General features: G+C 45.7%; 2 protein-coding genes across 2 annotated transcripts in view; one reads left to right on the top strand and one right to left on the bottom strand.

Moving 5' to 3' along the window:
• Window positions 1-1806: 1806 nt before the first annotated feature.
• cpvl (carboxypeptidase vitellogenic like) lies at window positions 1807-17684 on the bottom strand. The gene is made up of 13 exons (XM_030780987.1): window positions 17598-17684; window positions 16831-17021; window positions 16485-16603; window positions 15670-15784; window positions 14955-15013; window positions 14034-14113; window positions 13853-13919; window positions 12312-12434; window positions 10236-10367; window positions 10035-10133; window positions 8758-8931; window positions 2545-2727; window positions 1807-2093 (listed from the first exon to the last, which is right to left on the bottom strand). The coding sequence occupies exons 2-13, from the start codon at window positions 17006-17008 to the stop codon at window positions 1989-1991; spliced, it is 1434 nt and encodes a 477-aa protein (XP_030636847.1). The 5' UTR covers window positions 17009-17021; window positions 17598-17684; the 3' UTR covers window positions 1807-1988.
• Window positions 17685-19625: 1941 nt separating this feature from the next.
• chn2 (chimerin 2) overlaps window positions 19626-26980 on the top strand; it is a 40856-nt gene continuing 33501 nt past the window's right edge. The window contains exon 1 of the mRNA XM_030780988.1: window positions 19626-19718. Within this exon, the coding sequence (XP_030636848.1) occupies window positions 19670-19718 (49 nt within the window). The 5' untranslated portion in view covers window positions 19626-19669. The remainder of the gene's footprint in view (window positions 19719-26980) is intronic.

Raw genomic sequence — 26980 nt, 5'->3', positions numbered from 1 at the left:
GAGAGAGGGAAGGAGAGAGAGAGAGAGAGAGAGGGAAGGAGAGAGAGAGAGACGGCGGGGAGAGAGAGAGGGAGGGAGAGAGAGAGGGAAGGAGAGAGAGAGAGAGAGCCGGAGGGAGAGAGACAGGGATGGAGAGACAGAGACAGCGGGTGAGAGACAGGGAAGGAGAGAGAGAGACAAGGAAGAAGAGAGAGAGAGACGGCGGGAGAGAGAGAGGGAGGGACAGAGAGAGGGAGGGAGAGAGAGAGGCATGCACTTTCCCTGTCATTAATGCTGGTCCAGAGAATTGCTGAAGGGTTACAGCTGCTGTAATATAAAACAACCAAAAGACTATAAAATGATATGCTGGTGAGGAGCAAGGCTGGCGCCGTTTGACTTACAGTTAGAGGCCGTCCTTTTATTTCAGTTTTAATTATGTTTGCATTTTGTTATTATGTCTAAATTACAGATTTCCCCTGGATGTTTGTCATTTCATTATATACTTCTGACAGACAGGCCTCTTGACACAGTTAATGGGATTGGCACCTGTCAGTGACATGACATCAGCAAAATGTGACCTAGCACATGCTGTGTACAGAATGTGCTGATTGGCTGTTTTCCTGAAAGCTCATTCACTCACACACATCACCAGCTCACTCTCACACACACCTATCATGTGGTGCATGTATGCTTTAATTGAGCAGTCAATTACATCAACATTAATGACTATTCCTGTTCCCTGGGTGTTAGTCTTTACTGTAAAGGCTGTTCCCTGGGTGTTAGTCTTTACTGTTAAAGCTGTTCCCTGGGTGTTAGTCTTTACTGTTAAAGCTGTTCCCTGGGTGTTAGTCTTTACTGTAAAGGCTGTTCCCTGGGTGTTAGTCTTTACTGTAAAGGCTGTTCCCTGGGTGTTAGTCTTTACTGTAAAGGCTGTTCCCTGGGTGTTAGTCTTTACTGTAAAGGCTGTTCCCTGGGTGTTAGTCTTTACTGTAAAGGCTGTTCCCTGGGTGTTAGTCTTTACTGTTAAAGCTGTTCCCTGGGTGTTAGTCTTTACTGTAAAGGCTGTTCCCTGGGTGTTAGTCTTTACTGTAAAGGCTGTTCCCTGGGTGTTAGTCTTTACTGTTAAAGCTGTTCCCTGGGTGTTAGTCTTTACTGTTAAAGCTGTTCCCTGGGTGTTAGTCTTTACTGTAAAGGCTGTTCCCTGGGTGTTAGTCTTTACTGTTAAAGCTGTTCCCTGGGTGTTAGTCTTTACTGTAAAGGCTGTTCCCTGGGTGTTAGTCTTTACTGTTAAAGGCTGTTCCCTGGGTGTTAGTCTTTACTGTAAAGGCTGTTCCCTGGGTGTTAGTCTTTACTGTAAAGGCTGTTCCCTGGGTGTTAGTCTTTACTGTTAAAGCTGTTCCCTGGGTGTTAGTCTTTACTGTAAAGGCTGTTCCCTGGGTGTTAGTCTTTACTGTTAAAGCTGTTCCCTGGGTGTTAGTCTTTACTGTTAAAGGCTGTTCCCTGGGTGTTAGTCTTTACTGTAAAGGCTGTTCCCTGGGTGTTAGTCTTTACTGTAAAGGCTGTTCCCTGGGTGTTAGTCTTTACTGTAAAGGCTGTTCCCTGGGTGTTAGTCTTTACTGTAAAGGCTGTTCCCTGGGTGTTAGTCTTTACTGTTAAAGCTGTTCCCTGGGTGTTAGTCTTTACTGTAAAGGCTGTTCCCTGGGTGTTAGTCTTTACTGTAAAATTATGAGACTGTTTACTTCTCTCACACAATCAATTTCAACTCATTCTCGGCCAGTTCAATGTTCTGTGTTCAGCTGTGAACTCCACTGAAACAGTCACAAGACAAACTGTTGGACATTTTATTTGAAATCATCCTGGAAAGTATTTGCTATCAAACAAATACTGTGCAGTACACACATTAAAACGCCCCCCCCCAACCCCCACCACACTCCATTTTCCCTGAGCACCACTCACTTCATTAACACACATTCCACACACATTTCACTCAGCACTGACGCATCACCACATCAAGTGGAAGACCAGCCCCTTGTGGAGAGGAATCTGTCAATCATGTCGAAGGATCTTTCTGGTTGGTCATATGGCAGAATGTGGCCCCCACCTCTAACAATCACCTGAAAGGGCAGAGGAAAGACATCAGTGTGTGAAACTTGACTGATGACTGATCTTACATTTTCGCCAGTGTAACAGCTGACTATAAAGGAAAAACAGGGAGGAGGCTGTGTGTTTAGGCAGCGCACTCTGAGGGATGGTGAGTGCTGGGTTCAGTACTGTCATAAAACACACTCATCAACGTGTCATCTTTTCACCATTTTAGTCTTACTGTAAAGCAACTCCACAGACAACGCGTAACTTCAACATGTGTTCAGCAGGACGCCTACTATCTGTTAGCGTTGTGAAATTCAGTAAACTCACTCTGCATAAAAAGCCAGTCCCTATGGAAAACTAGAGTTAATGAGAAACATGTTCACAACGCCAACATGACAAATCTGCCCTTCAGAGTAACCAACATGCACAAACATCAGCTGGGTTTACTCACACACACACACACACACACACACACACCTGGAAGAATTCTCCCACTTGGCGGACATAGCCTGCCACCTCTGTGTCGCTGGGCTGGATCCTCCAGGGGAAACGTGGGGCGGATTTGTATTCATCAGCTCTGGACCAGTTGACCGTGGGGAGGAAACGCTCCGTCAGTGTAGCCGCCACAATCACGTCCAGCTGACCACTGTAAATCAGCACCTGGCAATTTACAGGAGGGAGGTGAGTTCCAGTTAAAACCACACATATCTGTGCAAATGTGTTTGAGTGTAACAGTGGCTGCATCTTTGAGTGTGTGTGTGTGTGTGTGTGTGTGTGTATGCACACGCATGTGTGTGTGTGTGTGTGTGTGTGTGTGTGTGTGTGTGTGTGTAAGGGGTTGCAGAGACTGGTCGACTTTACTGCTCTGCAGTGACGCTTTAATCTTGACATCAGCTAGTCGCTGATCACATGATTATGACACTAACAACATAGACACCTCAGAGAAGACAACAGGTGAGGACCATGGTGGGTCACTGCAGCAGTGCATCAAGTGTGTGGAAATACTTCACTGAAAACGAAACCTGTACTACTGTCACTTGCAAAATATGCAAATCTGTCCTGAAACACGAGTACACATGTCATGGACGCTCATCTGAGAAGGCATCCGCTAACACGAGCAGAGGAAAGATCCAAATCCGCTCGACAGCTGTCAAGGAGTGACCCCACTGTAACCACGGTAACCACTGTAACAGACTTCACCAAAACACCTCACTGTAACAGACTTCACCAAAACACCTCACTGTAACAGGCTTAACCAGACACCCCACTGTAACAGACTTCACCAAAACCCCCCACTGTAACAGACTTCACCAAAACACCTCACTGTAACAGGCTTAACCAGACACCCCACTGTAACAGACTTCACCAAAACCCCCCACTGTAACAGACTTCACCAAAACACCTCACTGTAACAGGCTTAACCAGACACCCCACTGTAACAGGCTTCACCAAACCCCCCACTGTAACAGACTTCACCAAAACACCTCACTGTAACAGGCTTAACCAGACACCCCACTGTAACAGACTTCACCAAAACCCCCCACTGTAACAGACTTCACCAAAACACCTCACTGTAACAGGCTTAACCAAAACACCTCACTGTAACAGGCTTCACCAAACCCCCCACTGTAACAGACTTCACCAAAACACCTCACTGTAACAGACTTCACCAAAACACCCTACTGTAACAGACTTCACCAAACCCCCCACTGTAACAGACTTCACCAAAACCCCCCACTGTAACAGACTTCACCAAAACCCCCCACTGTAACAGACTTCACCAAACCCCCCACTGTAACAGACTTCACCAAAACCCCCCACTGTAACAGACTTCACCAAACCCCCCACTGTAACAGACTTCACCAAAACACCTCACTGTAACAGACTTCACCAAACCCCCCACTGTAACAGACTTCACCAAAACCCCCCACTGTAACAGACTTCACCAAAACACCCCACTGTAACAGACTTCACCAAACCCCCCACTGTAACAGACTTCACCAAAACACCTCACTGTAACAGGCTTAACCAGACACCCCACTGTAACAGACTTCACCAAAACACCCCACTGTAACAGACTTCACCAAAACACCTCACTGTAACAGGCTTAACCAGACACCCCACTGTAACAGACTTCACCAAAACCCCCCACTGTAACAGACTTCACCAAAACACCTCACTGTAACAGACTTCACCAAACCCCCCACTGTAACAGACTTCACCAAAACCCCCCACTGTAACAGACTTCACCAAAACACCCCACTGTAACAGACTTCACCAAACCCCCCACTGTAACAGACTTCACCAAAACACCTCACTGTAACAGGCTTAACCAGACACCCCACTGTAACAGACTTCACCAAAACCCCCCACTGTAACAGGCTTCACCAAAACCCCCCACTGTAACAGACTTCACCAAAACCCCCCACTGTAACAGGCTTCACCAAACCCCCCACTGTAACAGGCTTCACCAAACCCCCCACTGTAACAGACTTCACCAAAACACCTCACTGTAACAGACTTCACCAAAACACCCCACTGTAACAGACTTCACCAAAACACCTCACTGTAACAGGCTTCACCAAACCCCCCACTGTAACAGGCTTCACCAAACCCCCCACTGTAACAGACTTCACCAAAACACCCCACTGTAACAGACTTCACCAAAACACCTCACTGTAACAGACTTCACCAAACCCCCCACTGTAACAGACTTCACCAAAACCCCCCACTGTAACAGACTTCACCAAAACACCCCACTGTAACAGACTTCACCAAACCCCCCACTGTAACAGACTTCACCAAAACACCTCACTGTAACAGGCTTAACCAGACACCCCACTGTAACAGACTTCACCAAAACCCCCCACTGTAACAGGCTTCACCAAAACACCCCACTGTAACAGACTTCACCAAAACCCCCCACTGTAACAGGCTTCACCAAACCCCCCACTGTAACAGGCTTCACCAAACCCCCCACTGTAACAGACTTCACCAAAACACCTCACTGTAACAGACTTCACCAAAACCCCCCACTGTAACAGACTTCACCAAAACACCTCACTGTAACAGGCTTCACCAAACCCCCCACTGTAACAGGCTTCACCAAACCCCCCACTGTAACAGACTTCACCAAAACCCCCCACTGTAACAGACTTCACCAAAACCCCCCACTGTAACAGACTTCACCAAACCCCCCACTGTAACAGGCTTCACCAAAACCCCCCACTGTAACAGACTTCACCAAACCCCCCACTGTAACAGACTTCACCAAAACACCTCACTGTAACAGACTTCACCAAACACCTCACTGTAACAGACTTCACCAAACCCCCCACTGTAACAGACTTCACCAAAACACCTCACTGTAACAGGCTTCACCAAACCCCCCACTGTAACAGACTTCACCAAAACACCCCACTGTAACAGGCTTCACCAAACCCCCCACTGTAACAGACTTCACCAAAACACCCAACTGTAACAGACTTCACCAAACGCAGACTTTACCAGACGCCCCACTGTAACAGAGAAAAGACGACCGCAAACCACCAATTTGCTGATGAATTTCATCAAAGATATTAGACCTTTTAGCTGCATTACATGGAGAAGGCCTCAGAGAAATAAGGCATTTTTTTAACCTGCCTACCATGTCCCATCTCACAACACACTGTGGAGTTCCAGTAACCACCAATACGACGGCCTGTGTGAAAAGGAAACGAAAGGCCAGTGTGTGCTGCTAACAGGTGAGGCGTGGACATCCTCCGCCGTGGAGCCGTACATTATGGCAACTGCTCACTACGTGACCGACACATGGAAGCTGAAGGCCCGAGCGCTGTGCACATCCACGATGCCAGAGAGACAGACCGCTGCCAACATTGCTGTTCATCTGTCTGTGATGATTAAGGAATGGGGTGAACTGGGACAATGCCAGAACATGAACTATGGAGCTATGTGAAACATGTCCCAGAGCTCTGGGACGCACCAGGCACACTCACTGGCAATCAAGACTGATTTAGTCTCACCTGATGAGGTTAACACCAGCAGTGCAGCAAGGAGAGCTGTCAGCTATTTTCACCACTCAGTAGTGGCCACTTGCGCCCTGAAGAAACAGCAGGAACAACTTGGCATAAGAGCCAACAAACTCCAGACTCACCGTCCGGTCAAGTGGAGTTCCACAGTTGTTCGAGCAAAGGATCGCGGTGCAATCTGTGCTTGCAGATAAAACAGTCACCAAACCAAGCATCCAGAAGTCACTCACCATGAGAGCGCCACAGTGGGAGCTGGTGGAACGGATGATTCCAGTGCTGCAACCTTTGGCCAAGGCTGCCGAAGTAACGTGTGGTGAGTTACATGTGAGGTTGTCTTTCACCTGTCCAGTGATTTTCAACATGATTAGCACCACTCTGCGTGTTGAAGCATCTGACCCGGCAGCCGTACGAGCCTTCAAGGACATGGTTTGACCGCAGCCATACAAGCCTTCAAAGACACGGTTTGACCGCAGCCGTACGAGCCTTCAAAGACACAGTCTGACCGCAGCCGTACGAGCCTTCAAAGACACAGTCTGACCGCAGCCGTACGAGCCTTCAAGGACACGGTTTGACCGCAGCCATACAAGCCTTCAAGGACACGGTTTGACCGCAGCCATACGAGCCTTCAAAGACATGGTTTGACCGCAGCCGTACGAGCCTTCAAGGACACGGTTTGACCGCAGCCATACAAGCCTTCAAGGACACGGTTTGACCGCAGCCGTACGAGCCTTCAAGGACACGGTTTGACCGCAGCCGTACGAGCCTTCAAAGACACGGTTTGACCGCAGCCGTACGAGCCTTCAAAGACACAGTCTGACCGCAGCCGTACGAGCCTTCAAAGACACAGTCTGACCGCAGCCATACAAGCCTTCAAGGACACGGTTTGACCGCAGCCGTACGAGCCTTCAAGGACACGGTTTGACCGCAGCCGTACGAGCCTTCCCCATTGTGGCCTGTATACTAGATCCCCAGTTCATACATCTTCAGTTCATCCTGGAGAGTGAGAGAGAGGTTGCCCAGAGCAACGGGTAGGTCCGCTGAATGAAACTAGTCAGCCAGCTTAATCGATTTAGAATGATCTTCTATTGCTTTGTCTCATAATATGCGCAGCTATTGTAAACGTAGTTATTAATTTTCATCCTAGGTGAGGATGTCCAAAGCGAGGACACCATTGATAATGAAGGTGAGCCAGTGACTGTGGAAAAAGCCAGGCTTGAGCAAGATTTTGGGCTGCACTATCAAAGCGGGAGGGAAACGGGACACTACTGCACCACAGCCGTAGAATTCCACGATTATTTATGAACAGTGCATATCCTCACCATGGAGAACCCGCTGCAGTGGTGGGCCTGCAACAAGGACAGACTGCCCGTTTGGCCAAGCTATTCAAAACCTACTTGGCTGTCCCAGCCACCAGCATCCCAAGCGAGAGAATTTTTTCTCTGGCCGGGAATACCATCACGCGACAGCGGGCCAGCCTTCCTCCACGTTGATGCCCTGGTCTTCTTACACGCAAACCAGGATGGAAAAGGAAAACTGTGACTGAGCAGGACTGTGATGTGAGGAGTGGGTTTACAGGCTGGACCTGTGATTGGACAGGACTGTGATGTGAGGAGTGGGTTTACAGGCTGGATCTGTGACGGAGCAGGACTGTGATGTGAGGAGTGGGTTTACAGGCTGTACCTGTGACTGAGCAGGACTGTGATGTGAGGAGTGGGTTTACAGGCTGGACCTGTGACGGAGCAGGACTGTGACGTGAGGAGTGGGTTTACAGGCTGGACCTGTGATTGGACAGGACTGTGATGTGAGGAGTGGGTTTACAGGCTGGATCTGTGATTGGACAGGACTGTGACGTGAGGAGTGGGTTTACAGGCTGGACCTGTGATTGGACAGGACTGTGACAGTGAGGAGTGGGTTTACAGGCTGGACCTGTGACGGAGCAGGACTGTGACGTGAGGAGTGGGTTTACAGGCTGGACCTGTGATTGGACAGGACTGTGACAGTGAGGAGTGGGTTTACAGGCTGGACCTGTGACTGAGCAGGACTGTGACAGTGAGGAGTGGGTTTACAGGCTGGATCTGTGACTGAGCAGGACTGTGATGTGAGGAGTGGGTTTACAGGCTAGACCTGTGACGGAGCAGGACTGTGATGTGAGGAGTGGGTTTACAGGCTGGACCTGTGACTGAGCAGGACTGTGATGTGAAGAGTGGGTTTACAGGCTGGACCTGTGATTGGACAGGACTGTGATGTGAGGAGTGGGTTTACAGGCTGGACCTGTGACGGAGCAGGACTGTGATGTGAGGAGTGGGTTTACAGGCTGGACCTGTGATTGGACAGGACTGTGATGTGAGGAGTGGGTTTACAGGCTTAAATGGAAGTTGTGGCATACAAGTGTTACTGTTGCATAAATCGTAGCTGCCAAGTTGCAACCTGTTGTTGTTTCTACTTGTTTCTGTTCTGCGTAAATGATGTGTATGAGCTGAATGTTGTTGCATATGCATTAAGTTTTGTGAATACAGACTGTCGCTTGTTACAAAGCCTTCCCTTCTCCTGTGCTTTTACTAATGACGTCACCAGCAAATAGTCGACGTCGACTCGACTTTGATCACGTAACTGTTGACTTTAAAAAGTCTGTAGTCGTGCAACCCCCTGTGTGTATACTCACTCTGTAATTGTCCATAAGAATACCCAGCCAAGGTTTGATTGATTTCATAACATCCTGTAGAAGATGTTTTTCCACCTCAACCCCATCATGGAATGTCAGATTCCCCACGTGAATGGAGTGCCGCACGGCAGGTAAAGTCACAAACTGGGAGAAGTATTCCTGATCCGGAGGCTCCTGGAACACGGAAAGGCAAAAAATTACATGTGTGACATTATGTGACAGAGCGAGAGTGTGTGTTGTCAGAGCGAGAGTGTGTGTTGTCAGAGCGAGAGTGTATGTACTGTCAGAGTGAGTGTGTGTGTTGTCAGAGCGAGAGTGTGTGTGTTGTCAGAGCGAGAGTGTGTGTGTTGTCAGAGCGAGAGTGTATGTACTGTCAGAGCGAGTGTGTGTGTTGTCAGAGCGAGTGTGTGTGTTGTCAGAGCGAGAGTGTGTGTTGTCAGAGCGAGAGTGTGTGTTGTCAGAGCGAGAGTGTGTGTTGTCAGAGCGAGAGTGTGTGCTGTCAGAGCGAGAGTGTGTGCTGTCAGAGCGAGTGTGTGTGTTGTCAGAGCGAGTGTGTGTGTTGTCAGAGCGAGAGTGTGTGTGTTGTCAGAGCGAGAGTGTGTGTGTTGTCAGAGCGAGAGTGTGTGTTGTCAGAGCGAGAGTGTGTGTTGTCAGAGCGAGTGTGTGTGTTGTCAGAGCGAGTGTGTGTGTTGTCAGAGTGAGAGTGTGTGTTGTCAGAGTGAGAGTGTGTGTTGTCAGAGTGAGTGTGTGTGTTGTCAGAGTGAGAGTGTGTGTTGTCAGAGTGAGAGTGTGTGTTGTCAGAGTGAGTGTGTGTTGTCAGAGTGAGAGTGTGTGTTGTCAGAGTGAGTGTGTGTGTTGTCAGAGTGAGAGTGTGTGTTGTCAGAGTGAGTGTGTGTGTTGTCAGAGTGAGTGTGTGTGTTGTCAGAGTGAGTGTGTGTGTTGTCAGAGCGAGTGTGTGTTGTCAGAGCGAGAGTGTGTGTTGTCAGAGTGAGAGTGTGTGTTGTCAGAGCGAGAGTGTGTGTTGTCAGAGTGAGTGTGTGTGTTGTCGGAGTGAGTGTGTGTGTACTGTCAGAGTGAGAGTGTGTGTTGTCAGAGCGAGTGTGTGTGTTGTCAGAGCGAGTGTGTGTGTTGTCAGAGTGAGTGTGTGTGTTGTCAGAGCGAGTGTGTGTGTTGTCAGAGCGAGTGTGTGTGTTGTCAGAGCGAGAGTGTGTACTGTCAGAGCGAGAGTGTGTGTTGTCAGAGTGAGTGTGTGTGTGAGTGTGTGAGGTAGTTTGTACCTGACACTGGAGATAGTTGAAGTAATTGGTGCAGCCTGTGGCATTCTGATAGAATGAAGGATATGGAAGAATATCACCGTTCAACAGACTGTCAAACAGCTGGTGGAAAGAGAACACACACACACACACAGTTAAATCCTGGGGTTGACACATACATATGCATTTATATGAGTGTCTGTCCGACAGCCAGAGATTAAGAACCTCAAATGCCTCCAGCCATCTCTCCTCCTGAATGAGTTTGACTCCAGCATCTGTCTGCTGCTCCACGTATTGTCTCTGTAACTCGTCTACCAGCCCAGTCTGGTACAGGAAATCAGCATAACCTCCAAGCATCTGACACGCAGAGAGAGAGAGACGTAATATAGTGACATATCACTGTTACAGGGTTTAAATGTACTGACATATCACTGTTACGGGGTTTAAATGTATTGACATATCACTGTTACAGGGTTTAAATGTATTGACATATCACTGTTACAGGGTTTAGATGTAGTGACATATCACTGTTACAGGGTTTAGATGTACTGACATATCACTGTTACAGGGTTTAAATGTACTGACATATCACTGTTACAGGGTTTAAATGTACTGACATATCACTGTTACAGGGTTTAAATGTACTGACATATCACTGTTACAGGGTTTAGATGTACTGACATATCACTGTTACGGGGTTTAAATGTAGTGACATATCACTGTTACGGGGTTTAGATGTAGTGACATATCACTGTTACGGGGTTTAAATGTACTGACATATCACTGTTACGGGGTTTAAATGTAGTGACATATCACTGTTACGGGGTTTAGATGTAGTGACATATCACTGTTACGGGGTTTAGATGTATTGACATATCACTGTTACAGGGTTTAAATGTATTGACATATCACTGTTACGGGGTTTAAATGTATTGACATATCACTGTTACGGGGTTTAAATGTATTGACATATCACTGTTACAGGGTTTAGATGTACTGACATATCACTGTTACGGGGTTTAAATGTATTGACATATCAGTGTTACAGGGTTTAAATGTATTGACATATCACTGTTACAGGGTTTAAATGTATTGACATATCAGTGTTACAGGGTTTAAATGTATTGACATATCACTGTTACAGGGTTTAAATGTATTGACATATCACTGTTACAGGGTTTAAATGTATTGACATATCACTGTTACAGGGTTTAAATGTATTGACATATCACTGTTACGGGGTTTAAATGTATTGACATATCACTGTTACAGGGTTTAAATGTACTGACATATCACTGTTACAGGGTTTAAATGTACTGACATATCACTGTTACGGGGTTTAAATGTACTGACATATCACTGTTACGGGGTTTAAATGTATTGACATATCACTGTTACGGGGTTTAAATGTATTGACATATCACTGTTACGGGGTTTAAATGTATTGACATATCACTGTTACGGGGTTTAAATGTATTGACATATCACTGTTACGGGGTTTAAATGTATTGACATATCACTGTTACGGGGTTTAAATGTATTGACATATCACTGTAACGGGGTTTAAATGTACTGACATATCACTGTTACAGGGTTTAAATGTATTGACATATCACTGTTACAGGGTTTAAATGTATTGACATATCACTGTTACAGGGTTTAAATGTATTGACATATCACTGTTACAGGGTTTAAATGTATTGACATATCACTGTTACAGGGTTTAAATGTATTGACATATCACTGTTACAGGGTTTAAATGTATTGACATATCACTGTTACAGGGTTTAAATGTATTGACATATCACTGTTACAGGGTTTAAATGTATTGACATATCACTGTTACAGGGTTTAAATGTATTGACATATCACTGTTACGGGGTTTAAATGTATTGACATATCACTGTTACAGGGTTTAAATGTATTGACATATCACTGTTACAGGGTTTAAATGTATTGACATATCACTGTTACAGGGTTTAAATGTATTGACATATCACTGTTACAGGGTTTAAATGTACTGACATATCAGTGTTACAGGGTTTAAATGTACTGACATATCAGTGTTACAGGGTTTAAATGTATTGACATATCACTGTTACAGGGTTTAAATGTATTGACATATCAGTGTTACAGGGTTTAAATGTACTGACATATCACTGTTACAGGGTTTAGATGTATTGACATATCACTGTTACAGGGTTTAGATGTAGTGACATATCATTGTTACAGGGTTTAAATTCTGACTATTTTGAGACTGACAGTGAAATTAAACAGCCAAACCAGAACCTCTCCACTCACCTTCTCTGGGTCACACAGTCCGTCTCCAATGGCAACGCCCCTAAAATTAATCTTGACCTTGGCTGTGGGATTATTTTTATGAATGTAGTAGCCAATAGCAGGAACATACTTCCCTGCGTAAGACTGAGAAACACAACACAACACAAACAGGGGAAAAGCACATGTGTGTTAGAAGGTTCTGCTGTGTGTGTGTGTGTGTGTGTGTGTGTGTATTAGAGGGCGGGGGGTGGGTCTAGAAGGAGAAAGACAGACAACAGACATTAGACCAATACCTATTCCTGCTAACAACCCAAAAGGTTTGTGAAAACACATGAGAGTGAGTGAGGCTCTTTTATATCATGAGCCCTAAACCATTAGGACATGGAGAGGAGTCCCCTCAGTCAGCCAATAACCCAGGCTCCGCCCACCAACTAATACTCATATTATTAACCAGTGTGACTGACCTTCTAAACCAGTGAGACTGACGTTCTGATCCAGTGTGACCGACCTTCTAAACCAGTGAGAGTGATGTTCTAAACCAGTGAGAGTGATGTTCTAAACCAGTGTGACAACTGCACCTCAGAAAATCAGTGTCAGACCTGGGCTTGGCCAGGCAACAGCATTTCAGAACCACTCTCTGGGTTTCAGAACCACTCTCTGGGTTTCAGAACCACTCTCTGGGCCAGTGCCAACAACAAAAAACACACGGCAAAGCAAAACAAAGGCAAAGACTGAGGTTGGATGAGCTGGAAAATACCAAGCAGACAGCCAATCGCTCAGCACACACACAGATCATGGGAACCAATCAGCTCCTCTCTTCCCTGTCACCCAGAAACAACCAGCACCGGCCCAGTGGAGCCGAGGAAGAATTCCAGCCCGCTACACAGGACGAGTCAGCAACATAACCCTACACTGAACCCACCTGTCTGACCAATCACCTCCACGTCAGAACACCCTTAAACGGGTTCAGTCACCCGAGCACTCAGAGGTGCTGTTGGTCACAATGTCTGGACAAACCTGCCCAGAGGAACAGGAGACTGGCAAACTGACTGATAAATATGGATTTGTCTGACATGACCTGTGTTACGACCGGGCACACCAACCGCAACATAAAGGGGAGCACAGACAGTTCGGCTCAAAGTCTAGGGTATTTATTAAACTGAAAAGCACGAACACCATAACATAAATCAACGCAGCCGCTCCAAAGTTAAACTGCCCGCCTTCTTCATGCCAGGCTTGGGGTGTATTTATAGGCAGGGAAAAACCATGCTCAGGTGAGCCAGACAGGAAGCTTACAGGTGACCCCTACCTGCCTGGAAGAATAGAAAAACAGAGAAATAAAGAAGGCCAGCAGGGGAAAACACAATCAATGTCACTGCGCCAACTCAAGGGGCAGAGGAACATAACAACCTGTGAGACAAACAACAAAGGCCTTATTGTTTCTGAGGCCCAAAATCTCTCACACTCACACACACACAGTCATGAATATCTCAGAGAGAGAGAGAGAGAGAGAGAGAGAGAGAGAGAGAGAGAGAGAGAGAGAGAGAGAGAGAGAGACTCACCTCTCCAGTGGCATAGAACTCATTGGACTGAAACTCAGTGAAGATTTGGAGAAACTGTGTGAGGGCACTAAAGGGAAATAAACATTAATATCAGATATAGTTTCAAAGGCTCTCATGTTTCAAATTAACCAATCAGATGAGTTCAATCTGACCAATCAGAGCAAAGTTATGTCTGACTGACCTGTACAGGTCCCGGCCCACGTCGTCCTGGTTCTGAGCAAAACCCCGGTCATCCTCAGTGAAACTAAAGCCAGTACCCACCTAAACACGATAAGAACACCTTAACCTTCAATGCACATGCTCTGATTCCGACTCTCAGAGAGAGAGAGAGAGGGAGAGAGGGAGAGAGAGAGAGAGAGAGAGAGAGAGAGAGAGAGAGAGAGAGAGAGAGAGAGAGGATCAATACGTCTGGAAACACAGAGTAAAGTGGTAAAGTGCCTGCTGATTGCTTGTAAATCTAACTCCCTGAATTTGAGCTGTAATAGTGGAGGAATGACAGATATTCATCCTCCAGTGACCTCACTGTGCTTTCCTGAGGTAACAGCAACGTCAAGGGATTTCAAGTCTGTCTGTTATTTTGAGACTGACACTGGAATTAAACAGTCAAGACAAAACCTTAACCATTCACCAGCTCTGGGTGACCTTAATGAAAATGAAACTGCAAAGTGCAAGTTGACACTTATAAATTTAAAATGTTATATGGGACAGCGTGAACATATATTTTAATTAAGAATGACCTGGGCTGTGATTGGTCGATCGATGCAGAGCAGATATATTTAGCCCTTACTAACTTACCTGGATTTCTTTTTTGATCTCACTACATGAATTTTCACAAAAGTTTAAAAAATTCTAACCAACAGATGCAGCTGCAAAGCCGTTATTCAAACCATTCAAACCATCACTGCCCAGTTTACCAGTCTAACCATCACTGCCCAGTTTACCATGACAATATTCTAACCAGCGCATGCAGCTGCAGAGCTGTTATTCTAACCAGTCTAACCATCACTGCCCAGTTTACCAGTCTAACCATCACTGCCCAGTTTACCATGACAAACACACTCAGAGAGACATCTGAGGTGTTTCAGTGTGTGTGTGAATTTACCGGGTTGTCGATGTACAGCACGGAGTATCTAGACGTCCAGGGGAAATCCCGATAGCCCACTAGAAACACACAGCACAGACAAGACTGATGAACTAGAAACACACAGCACAGACAAGAATAATGAACTAGAAACACACAGCACAGACGAGACTGATGAACTAGAAACACACAGCACAGACGAGACTGATGAACTAGAAACACACAGCACAGACAAGACTGATGAACTAGAAACACACAGCACAGACAAGACTGATGAACTAGAAACACACAGCACAGACGAGAATAATGAACTAGAAACACACAGCACAGACAAGACTGATGAACTAGAAACACAAAGCACAGACGAGAATAATGAACTAGAAACACACAGCACAGACAAGACTGATGAACTAGAAACACACAGCACAGACAAGACTGATGAACTAGAAACACACAGCACAGACAAGACTGAATATAAGATGAACATACACAACACAGAATGGCTAATATATTACACTAGCAGACAAAAAATAACTATTCAGCAGTTTGATTTTTCAAATAACAGGTCATTTCCTGTCTCAGAACAGAGCGAGAAACTGAGTCTCTGCATGATTAAGCTCTGTGTGTCTATGTGTAGGGTGTAGGTCTGTGTGTCTGTGTGTGTCAGTGTGTGTCTGTGTGTCTGTGTGTGTGAAAGACAAAGAAAGTGTATGTGAAGAGTAGGATACACACTCACGTGTGAGGTTCTTATGTACCAAATATGGCCCATGTTCCACAAACAGCCCAAACATGGAGGTTCCGCCAGGTCCCCCCTGCAGCCATAGCAACACTGGAGCCGTCTCAGGCCTCACCTACACACACACACACACACAGGCGAACATACAGACAAACACACACACACAGTTAATTGTCAGAGTAAAGGAACACAGTTCAAAGCAAAACTCAGCATTGATAGGAGGTCAGCAGGTCTATTTAACCGTTTACAACCACAAATCTCTTTAGAAAAAAAAGCCTGGCTTTAACCTGAGGAGAGAAATGGAGAAATGTTAATGTCCTGGGAATGACATTAAATAAAAGGAGTGTGTGGAGACTGAGGTCAGTTTTAGGACAGGGCCACAGGACAGTCTCCCACCACCCACCCCTCACTTAGCAGTCATGGCCAACAACACAGTGGCCAATCAGCTGAACTCACTGTTAGAGATAAGAAAAAAAATGGGAGATGGTTTAGGTGGCTGGCAAAAGCTGCTAAAGCCTGTCTCTGATCCACCCAAAGTCCACAAGGAGCAGAAAGCACAGGACTCGATCTGTTCAGACAGATATGCTGTAAATGACTCAGTGTTATTGTAATTGTGGTGGTAGATACTGCAAAACTCCTCTGAGGCAATTATAGTTCTCACTGCGCAGTTACCCTTCAGCTAATCACTTTGTCAGCAAACCACTGTCTCGCTCTGTGTCATGTGCTGGCACTGTGCCAAGCTGTGAGAACACGTGAAGGCAGCTTTAAAACAGATGCACAGTCATAAGAGTCACCATGGATCTGGGAGACATTACCTGTGCAGGAAAGAACCAGAAGAAAAGGTTGCTGTTGTAGGTTTTATTCACGGTGAGGTAGCCTGAGTAACTCTTCACGTTAGCCCCAGGCAGTGGGCCCACCAAACTCAACTTCTTCGCTGTCAATTCACACAAATACACAGAGAGCCACACACAAGAAGACGTTAGAGTTTTATGAGTGTGTGTGTGTGTGTGTGAGAGAGAGAGAGAGAGAGAACGTTTAGCTACAGATAACAAAATCAACAGACATAACAGCCGAGCGGAGTAATGAGTTTTCATTACGTCACGACTTCAGCATCACTTTAACCTTTTGATCAACTAGCTCGGACAAAGGGAGAGAACCGACCTTCCTCTATCCTTCCAACCTCAAGGTACGGGGTTAGGAATAGTGGTTTCCCTGGATCCGCTCCATACGAGCCGCTCACACGGTTAGACTTCCTACAAAAGAAGGAAGAGCAGCCTCTGGACCAAACTGACTCCACGACGACCCAAAGGAGCAGGAAGCTAAGCACTCCCCTGCGCATTCTGTCACTCTCTCTGCGGGCAGAAACATGACACTGCTCGTTTCAATCAATACAACACTTCACAGATCAAATGGCTTACAAAGCGCTGCTGGCTAATTTCACACAAGCACAAACCTGCCAGGTTAACGCCAGCGTTCAAGAGTGCACATTCGCACACTGCATCACTGCCTGCTAATGTATAGCGCACAAACACTGCATCACTGCCTGCTAATGTATAGCCCACAAACACTGCATCACTGCCTGCTAATGTATAGCCCACAAACACGGTAGTGACAGCTTTGTTGGCCACAATGTAACAAAGTCGTGGAATTCAAATGTATCGACTCAACTTCGGCTCGGGAAATGCAACCCCGCTGCATATTCCAAATAACTAATTCTCAGTCTTATGAACCCTGGCTACAAAAAATGCTCAAGTTTAAAGCTAATATTCCCTTAGATAACTAAACAAGGATCAGATGATACTGCCGAACTGTTCGAGCAGAACACAGAAGTAAGAGCGCAAACAACTAATCACTAATGTCACCAGTAATACATTATATATATATATATATATATATATATATATATATATATATATATCACATCTTACCGACCAACTCCTCTCCTGGTGAATGCACAGAAGTCGGTGTCCGCGACAAAAATTACAGCTGAACTCTGAGATCACGTTGTAGTGGCGATGCAGTCATATGATCAAATAGGTAAAAGGGCTGAAGTCATGTGACTTAGCGAAGGAAAAGTTCGTTCGTCTCTCGGATAACAGTGCGACGGTAGAGACTCGGATAATTACGGAAAGTCGTTTCGCTACTAACCGAAACTCCGGCAATATGCTACATCATGTGCCTCACTGTGGCTGTCTGTCAGAAAAGACGCTTTAAATTCTGTTTGTTCTGTGATTACTTCGGCTTCCGCCTGTAATTCTTCTTTAGTGTCCTCCCTTACGTGTCATATACAGTAGCCTTTTCCTTGACGAGTGTTGGATTTATAAAACGACCAGGGGAATTGCCTGAAATAATTCAAGCTAAATTGAAATCTATTACTGTAGGGTGTGGTTGTCTGAATGAGCCACGTGGTTCTGTCAGAATCCGCCGGGATTCCATGGAATCAGCACTTTCACGTTTGCATTAAAAATCCCTTTTCAAGATAAAAATACAATCCAGACACTCACAGTCATTTCAAACCTTCATACTTCAGCGCTTTTAGAAAATGGTCTGAACATCAAACCCCCACCATTTAGGAGGGAAATCCATGTTCTACGTTTATCACAGGTACATGCTTTGCTCCTTCAGATGGTGAGAGATCAGTGCCAGTGATAAATCTGTCGCTCGGCTCTAGAGCTGGGTTCGCTTCGCAGCTGCGGCTGCTGCTGATGATGTAGGCCCACGAACTTAACCCGTGTACTGAACACACAGCTGAAACTAACTTAAACCGTGTACTGAACACACAGCTGAGAGACGCATCTTTTTGGTCTTGTAATTTTATGTGTAAGGTGCCATCAGACTCAGATGGCACCTTGGGAAAATTACTAAAACACGTGTTATTTTATTGAGATAGCCTATGAGTCTGGTTTTATAGAGTCTACAACTCTACAACTCTGACAAGTCAGATTCACATTCGGTCATTCTCAGATGGGAGACTAAACCTCCGTACTGTGTGCGTGGGTGACTTTAAATGAAGCAAGTCTCTTCTTGACTCTTAACTCTGGCATAAAAACTGGAACGGCATATCCTTTACTTATACACAAATGCAGAATGATTAACACACACACACACACATAAACGCATGCATACACACACATTCACATGCACTCGCACATCACGCACTCTGAAACGCGCATACTGAGAACACAGAGAGAGCCTCTTGGCATCGGAGGGAAGTTATGATTTCATCCTCATTTGACCGTCACTTGAACTCATTTTGTCTGGATATCTGTTCTTTCATTTTTGAATACCTGACTGTTCCGAGGAAAGCTGAATGGTCATTAACGTGCTGGTTTGTATTTAACTTTCGTTAATCAGTAACTAATTGCATCGTTCCAGCGCCCCCTTTGCGTCACTGAATTACGCGCTGGCTTCATGGCTTTTTTGCCACTTCCAAAATGTGCAGGCTCCAAGCGCGCGTCCCGCGTTTGCAAGTAGCGCGCTTCCACTTTAAGGAGGCGGGCACATTTCTGTACAGTCTGTGTTTATCACGAGCTCTGAAGTGGCACATGGACACTAGACAGTGAAAATAGGTCTTCCTAACATGACGAAAGCTGGCGCTAATTGTAGTACTTACAAGATAAGTTAAAAGTATACTTGCAGCCTACACTCGGTGAAGAACATCTAAACCCATGTTGTGATATTTTGATTGAATAAACTGACTATTGTTAATCCTTGGCTACATCGCTGCCACACTGCCAACTGTAAATGCGGCAGCGCTGGAGACTCGCGCCTGCATGAGCGTCTAGTCTGGAGGAGAAATTGTTGAGATTGCGCAGGAGCGTTCCGGCGCTCGATTTCGGAGAAAAGGTTCTTTTGAACCTTTTTGCCATGTAGATACACAGCAGACAGGAGACGGAGAGAGGGTATCAAAGTGACAGATTGAGATGGACCAACTATCACCCCCTGCCTGAGAGCGCACCGAAATCGCACGCGAGTAACCAAGCCCCGGTCGTTCAGAGAGATGGCAGTTTCCAGCAACTCTAGTCTTTCTGGTTCCTCCGTCTCATCCGGTGAGTGTCCATCAACTGGGAAAAATAATGTGAATGTAAACTCCTCATAAATACAGTAATGAAGCTGTTGTCAATGTTATTATTATGGATTACAGACAATTCAAGACATGTCACTGAAAGTACCGTGGTGGTAGCCTAATTGTAGTTTACTCGTAGTTAAAACTGAAGCTGCTCTCGCTTATGAATGAGAGACCCCTCAGCTACAAATGTTACCCGTTAATTTGATATAACGAGGACAATCAGTCAGTTAAGTGTTTAGTAAAATGGCCGGCGGTTCTTACCGTTTTTGTGGTTGACTAACGGCAGTGTTTTTGGAGAGGCAAAGTGGAGTAGAAATGTTATTGTTAATACAAGTCTCTAATTTTTGATTTAATGAACAAACCAATTCTCTCTCCTCCAACCGATGCCGTCGGCATTTGGTCTGTTTACTCCGGAGCAGTCACCGGATTCGTGTTTCTTTGCCAAATGTGAGCGTTTACATAACGTACTGATTCAGGCAACGGCACATTAATCAATATTGTTGCATGCTGGGCCGACTCTGCAGTTTGATAGCTTTGATTGATTAGTCTTGTAGAGTAGGGAGTGTGCCGTAAATTACGTCGTGCTGCGCAGAAAGGCAGAGATTGGACTTCACTGAGGTAATACACGCATGAAGTTCTGTTCACAACACCTTAATTAAACTGTAACCAAGATCGTGAACAAACTCTGTCTGACACATTTTTTGAATCGATTATAAATAGACTATTTTGGGTAAATGTTGCTGTCTAACGCAGGGAAGGCGATGTAGTCGTGGGTTAAGTGGTTTACTTAAGGACACGTCAATAGAATGTTGCTTAGGAATTGAACCCAAATCTCTCTTCTTAAAGGGACATTTCCCCTCACCGCAAAGCCACTGCTGCCCCCACTATAGGCCCCATCTCTATGTCATAAACAGAGTAACTTGGCTGAACTGTGTGTTTAGACCTGTACAATTATGAATGCAAATAAAGGATGTGTCAAGTAAACTAATTCAAGTCCTCAGCAGCTCTGTGGGTCACTGAAACCACAGAAGTCTGGGTAAGGCGTTTACTCCTCATTGGAAAATGGCTTTAACTGAAACTAACTGGAAACATGTTGAAGCTTTGGTGTGACCCCTCAGTAGTACATGGTTCTTCCCAGATACTGAGACAACAGTTTGTGTTTGAAAACGCGAAAGCGACATCTCTGCACCAGAGGCAACATATGTGTATATTTGATTTTTTTTCTTTTGAAGGCCATGAACTTTGATGGCAAATAGTTTTGATTGTATAGGACAGCTAGGAAGACAGAAAGAAAGACTGACAGACAGAGAGAGAGAGAGAGAGAAAAAGAGAGAGAGAGAGAAAGAGAGAGAGAAAAGTCTCCCTTTATTTGGAGAATCATTTGACATCCTACTGCTTTCCCTGATGAGTTGTGAAGTGACCAGCAGAATGACAATGGCAGGTCTTTTTAGGTTCTCCCCCCTGTTTAATAGGTATGAGTCTGAACGGGATCTTGATGGTGGAACCCGGCCATACGAGATGCTGGTTCACAGACACAGAAGGATGGGCCAAGGGTCCTGTGGAGATTGAGCCACAAGAGTTCAGTCGTCTGCATGCTGCAGTAAGAACGACCTGTTATCTCTGGACAGTTTGGTGGTTGGTTGAGGTGTCGTAATGTTAAAGAAATTTCCACCCTATCTGAGGTCCGCTGCTGTCATCAAGCTCTTTGTGGAGAACTTGTGTGACACATAAGAGGAAGATTTTGAGATTTTCAGACTCTTCACCACCTGTGGTCACATTAGCCATAATCTAACTGTGGAACAGGTAGAGGAAACCAATGAATTTGCTTGGGCAGCTTAACTTAAGAAGCACGCCCCTCAAGAGCTCCCTGTTCACAGTGTCAGAGGCCTTGGAGAGGTCCAAATGTCGTTTTCAGCACTTTTCCTGGAGTTGCTGTAAAGATCATGTTAACAGTACTCTTGTGTTTCTTAAACCCATGCTCTAATTTAAGTAGTATTGACTCTGTGATGCTCATCAGCCTCTTAGCCAAGTCTTGAACAGCAGCAGGTACTGTTACTGCAGATGAGCTGCTCACCCTTTTTTATGGATGGTGATGATGTTTGTATCCTTCCAATGTTCATAGATGTTCTCTTCGGCCCAGACCTTCATGATATATTGTTGGAGAGTTCTCGTGCTCAGGTACCCTCCCTGCTTCAGTAATTCTGCAGGGATGCTGTCAGTGAGTTCTTCTATTTAAGACAGTTGGGAGTTGCCCGAACATCTGGGAAGGTTGGTGGCTTTGCTTTGCTGTACAAGTGGGTGTTCTAGCAGTTGTTGCAGAAGGTTGTGGTCTGCAGGAGAGTGCTGGATGAGTAGGGTATTGAAGTGCTCGGGCCACCTCAGCAGGATCCTGTTTTGATCCCCAGAATGATGCAGTTCCTCCCTTGCCCCTGCTTTCCTTGGCCAAGTCCAACGTAACTCCTCCCTGGGTGGGAGCGGGGTCCAGTGTGACTCCTCCTCGGAAAGAGGGGCTTCACACTGTCATTTGGACTTTCAGCATTCTGTGTGAGTTCAAAAGTCTACACCTCTCATGTAGGGCTGGGTGATATAGCCTAAAAATAATATCGTGATATTTTTAGGCCATATTGCAATACATGATACATATCTCGATATTTTGAAATCTCCTCTAAAACACTTCATAAATGCTCGATTTAACCCTTTGATGCATACAATCACACCAGTAAGATGATTCTAGTAGTCCCTGCAACGTATGTCTGCATTAAAACATTCTTGTTTATATTCATTAGTGGTTTCTATTGGAACAATTTTAAACTTGCATGAGAAAAAGGGGACATCACAACCAAGTTAAATTTAACAAAACAGTATTTATTTAAACGGCACGGTGGTGCAGTGGTTAGCGCTGTCACCACACAGAGAGAGGATACCAGGTTTGATTCCCGGCTGGACGGCAGGGGTCCTTTCTGCACGGAGTTTGCATGTTCTCCCCGTGTCTGTGTGGGTTTCCTCCAACAGTTTAAAGACATGCTGGTTAGGTGGATTGCTCTCTCCAGGCTCTTTCCCTGTTCCCCCCAGATACCAGAACACATGTCTCACCTATATACGTCGCCCAGACGAGCATGTGAGTTTTTTTCTTTTTGTGTCTTTGAGAGGGAGAGAGCCATAGGAGAGAGCGAGAGAAACAAGGGTGTTTCTAGCTGTTGAAAAGATCAGGGGCTAAGAAAACCGGAGTTTTTCATCCGGGTGTGCGTGTCTTCCTACAGTGTGTGCACCGTGCAGCACTTGATTACTCCCCCCTCCTTCAGATGCTTCAAGTCAAATTCCACTCTGTAACACTGTCTGTCTGTTGTTTTGCTATAAACACCTCATTTTTCAGGGCGAGAATATTCGGAGCTAGGCTTAAAATATTCTGGGCTATACCCCCGAATGACTGGACCTAACCACACCACTGGAGAGAAGTGAAATGCCAAAGCGAGTTTCATACCGGCGGCTTAAAAAAATTATGTGACAATTTGTATTTGATGTTCGCGGTATAGTCATTTACTACATCGTTCATGGAACAACCCGTGATACATCGAGTATATTCGAAATATCGTCCACCCCTACTCTCCTAGCAATGCTTATAAGAACATAGCTGATGTCCTTGTGTCTCACAGTGCAGTCATTAAAGTGACCGTGCTTGAAGCTGTGTTCTGGGCCACAGATGGTTTTACAGTGTTGTACAAGTTGTGTATCTCATTCTTATCTGGGTGAGTTGAGATTTCATGTGGCTTGTTTACCCACTACTCATCTGCCATTCCTGATCCATGGAATCCTCTGAGCTTGAAGAAGGTTCTGTCTTCCTTAGCTTCTTGGCCAGTGATTGATGGAATTCAGTTCACGTTGGAGGAGGTCACACTGTCATTTTGACTTTCAGCATTCTGTGTCAGTTCAGAATTCTATTTCAAAAAATTATTTTCTGCAGGAAGAATGTATTGGTTACTCTCAGGTAACACTCAGCGATTAAGAAGTTTCCTGCACTTAAGAGATTAAGGAGTTTCATGCAGTTTGCATTGGCTTGACCAGCACCATGTCTGCCAAGCAGCCCAGTCCATATCCAGTTGCACTGGCCCATTGAAGTCCCCAAGCAAGAGGACCTGGCAATCCAGCAGTGAGCCTCATCCGCTGTCTAGTAAAAGCTGTCCTTGGTCTCACTCTCAGATGGAATAGTTGGTACCAGTGGAAATGGCATGTACCAAGGAGATGTTGTGTACCAAGATGTTGTGTACACTTTCTTCTTTGTAGAAGAAAGTGTAACCTGCTGTAACCCTTCATCAAAGAGCCCAGCCTCACTTAGAGTGGCAATATCAATGTTATGACATCTTGGTTTAGCGGCAACCAGTGCTGTTCTCCAACAGGGTCCGTCGGAGTTACTGTGAGTCCAGGATGGTTCTCACATTTCATGTTGGCAGTTTCAGGATTATTGCCTTTTTATTTTGACAGAAGGATGGAATGCCCTAATGGGTGCAGTAAACTAGCCAAGCGTGGTTTGAATGGGAAATTTTTAGTCCACCTTTTTGCGGCCCCTCCCCTGCTAGAGTGAGTAGTGTGGTTCCTAGACATAGGCCTGTCAAGAGCAGCTGCCAGTCCAAGCTGCATGCAGTCATATACCCTGTGCCACTCTTATGTATGGCTACAACTAAGGGCTCCCAGTTCACTCAAACCTGCCCCATTGTCAAGTACTCCATCACTGCCTTTTCCAAGGCCAAAATGGAGACCTGCACAAAGGAGATTTATAGAATGCCACAGGGGCACAGTTCCATGACAGCATTTCTTCGCTGTTAGAGCATGGTTTTCGGTGGCAAGGGGAGGTCCAAGATGACCTGCCTTCTTCCCAGCTGCTGGTTCCTCACTTAACTGAGATTCACTCATCCATGCTGCCAACACATTGCTGTCTTGTCAGGTTGTGCTCCCCATAGCCCTTGATCTTCCCAGACTAAACCCACAAGGCAGTATGATAGAGCTGACTGATTCTGGGACATGTCCCCTTAGTCAGCCTGTGCATCATCTCTTTGGACCACTGCAGCTCCAGGACCCCCTGTCATGTTAAACTGGGGCTGCGAGGCACCTAGTTACCATGTGTAGTGATGGGGAGGCCTGGCAGATGTCTTAGTGATGCAGAAGCTGTGTACTGGCAAGGGAAGGTTTACGCATGAGGTTGCTTCCTGGTTCACTAAAAAAGCTAGCCAGTGACTGCCAGCTGTTAGCAAGAAGGTTGCAGGCAGACGGAAAGTAGACATGTACCATCCCCCAAGCTACTGTGCTATTGGACTAGACATATCAAAGCTCCCCATTGACTCGGCACGGCCTGGCCACGCACAGAGGCACAGACAAGCCACTGAGTGACTCAATTTGGTCCAGAGTTGGTGAAATCTCTAATTTCCCATAGCAGCAGTTGTTCTTGCAGTTTAGGAATCAATATCGAGAGCCACTGACAGATGCTGTTTGCTTCAGCACATGACATGCTTCCCTTTGAATAAACAGCAAACTGAGCCAAGCGTTTTTTAACCACAAATCGTAACTTGATAACTGAGGCAAGCAGGTAAATAGACAGGTAGGGAGGTAAACAGGTACACAGGCAACTACAAGGTGTATATTGTTAGGGGCCGAAAATACCGGACTCCCAACTAGCACTTACCCCGGACGAATCAGTGCTCGTAGTCTAGGGACACAGAATGAGTAATCTAGTTAAGACCGGTCCCCTACCCTAATACCACCCTACGTGCTGCGTATAGCGTGGGAGTGTACCTGTACATGTGTGTATGTTTAGCTAAGGAGATGCATGGAGGGCTATACGGCCAAACCTGGGGGGGAGGTGGGTGGTGTCTCCACGAAGCGCTTCCAAGGCGCCGTGAGGTCTGTGCGACGCTTGACGAGCACAAGCTGTTCCTGAGCAGTTCAGGTGTGGTGACCTGAGCAGTTCAGGTGTGGTGACCTGAGCAGTTCAGGTGTGGTGACCTGAGCAGTTCAGGTGTGGTGACCTGGGCAGTTCAGGTGTGGTGACCTGAGCAGTTCAGGTGTGGTGATGGCAATCCGACAAGTGAGTGTGAAAACGTAAAGACTTCCTCCAGGGAAAAGAAAACGTCCGGATGGGGGAATATCTCCAGCTGTAGCAAGACGCAGGGAACCCCGAAATCCAGCCTGCCCGAGTTCGCGGCAAAACCATTTAAAGAGTTCTCGAGCTCCTCTCTCTCGCGAGAGCTCATCCAGTCCCTCTTAAAGAGACAGCAACACCCAGGCAGGCAGCACCCTCCAGCACCTCATGTGTATGTCAGTGCTTTCCCTACTCTATCACTACCATATCCTAACAATATCCAAAAAAGATGAAGTGGTAAAGTTTTGGGCAGCATCTTCCCGTGTCTTCCAGACAGAGCCAGGCTGTGGACTAACAGAGCCAGGCTGTGGACTAACAGACAGAGCCAGGCTGAGGACTAACAGACAGAGCCAGGCTGTGGACTAACAGACAGAGCCAGGCTGTGGACTAACAGAGCCAGGCTGTGGACTAACAGAGCCAGGCTGTGGACCCACAGACAGAGCTGTTCATATAAGGAGGGATTTTCACAGAGCTCTTGTAATGTAAAAAACAGAAAAAAATATGTTGAGTGGGTCTGTCGTTTGACAGTCTGTCATTTTCTCCCAATGCCACTCTCATAATGCTTCATCTCTCATAATACATCATCTCCCATAAAACATCATCTCCTACAATACTTCATCTCCCATAATACATAATCTCCCATAATACTTCATCTCTCATAATACATCATCTCCCATAATACTTCATCTCCCATAATACTTCATCTCTCATAGTACTTCATCTCCTACAATACTTCATCTCCCATAATACTTCATCTCCCATAATACATCATCTCCCATAATACTTCATCTCTCATAATACTTCATCTCTCATAATACCTCATCTCTCATAATACCTCATGCCAAACTGAATCAAAATCTCTTTTGAAATCTGCAGAGAGGGCTTAGAGCTCCCACTGTTCTGGTTCTGACATATTTTTCTACAGCTGTGTGTAGTGTGTTAGATGTTGGTGAATTTGGTTGGAATCCAATTTGACTTGACAATTGGATTAAGACTCTGTGTTACAGGAGGAAATCTATAGCTTTTGTGTTTGAGATGCTGTAAAAGGCAGATTACTGTTCACACACTGGCCTCAGTAGTTTGTAGGCTGAAGTTTATTTCCACTCTTCAGA

The sequence above is a fragment of the Chanos chanos genome, chromosome 8, assembly GCF_902362185.1.
Source record: "Chanos chanos chromosome 8, fChaCha1.1, whole genome shotgun sequence".
Classification (NCBI taxonomy): domain Eukaryota; kingdom Metazoa; phylum Chordata; class Actinopteri; order Gonorynchiformes; family Chanidae; genus Chanos; species Chanos chanos.
This window is presented reverse-complemented; position numbering and strand designations above follow the sequence as displayed.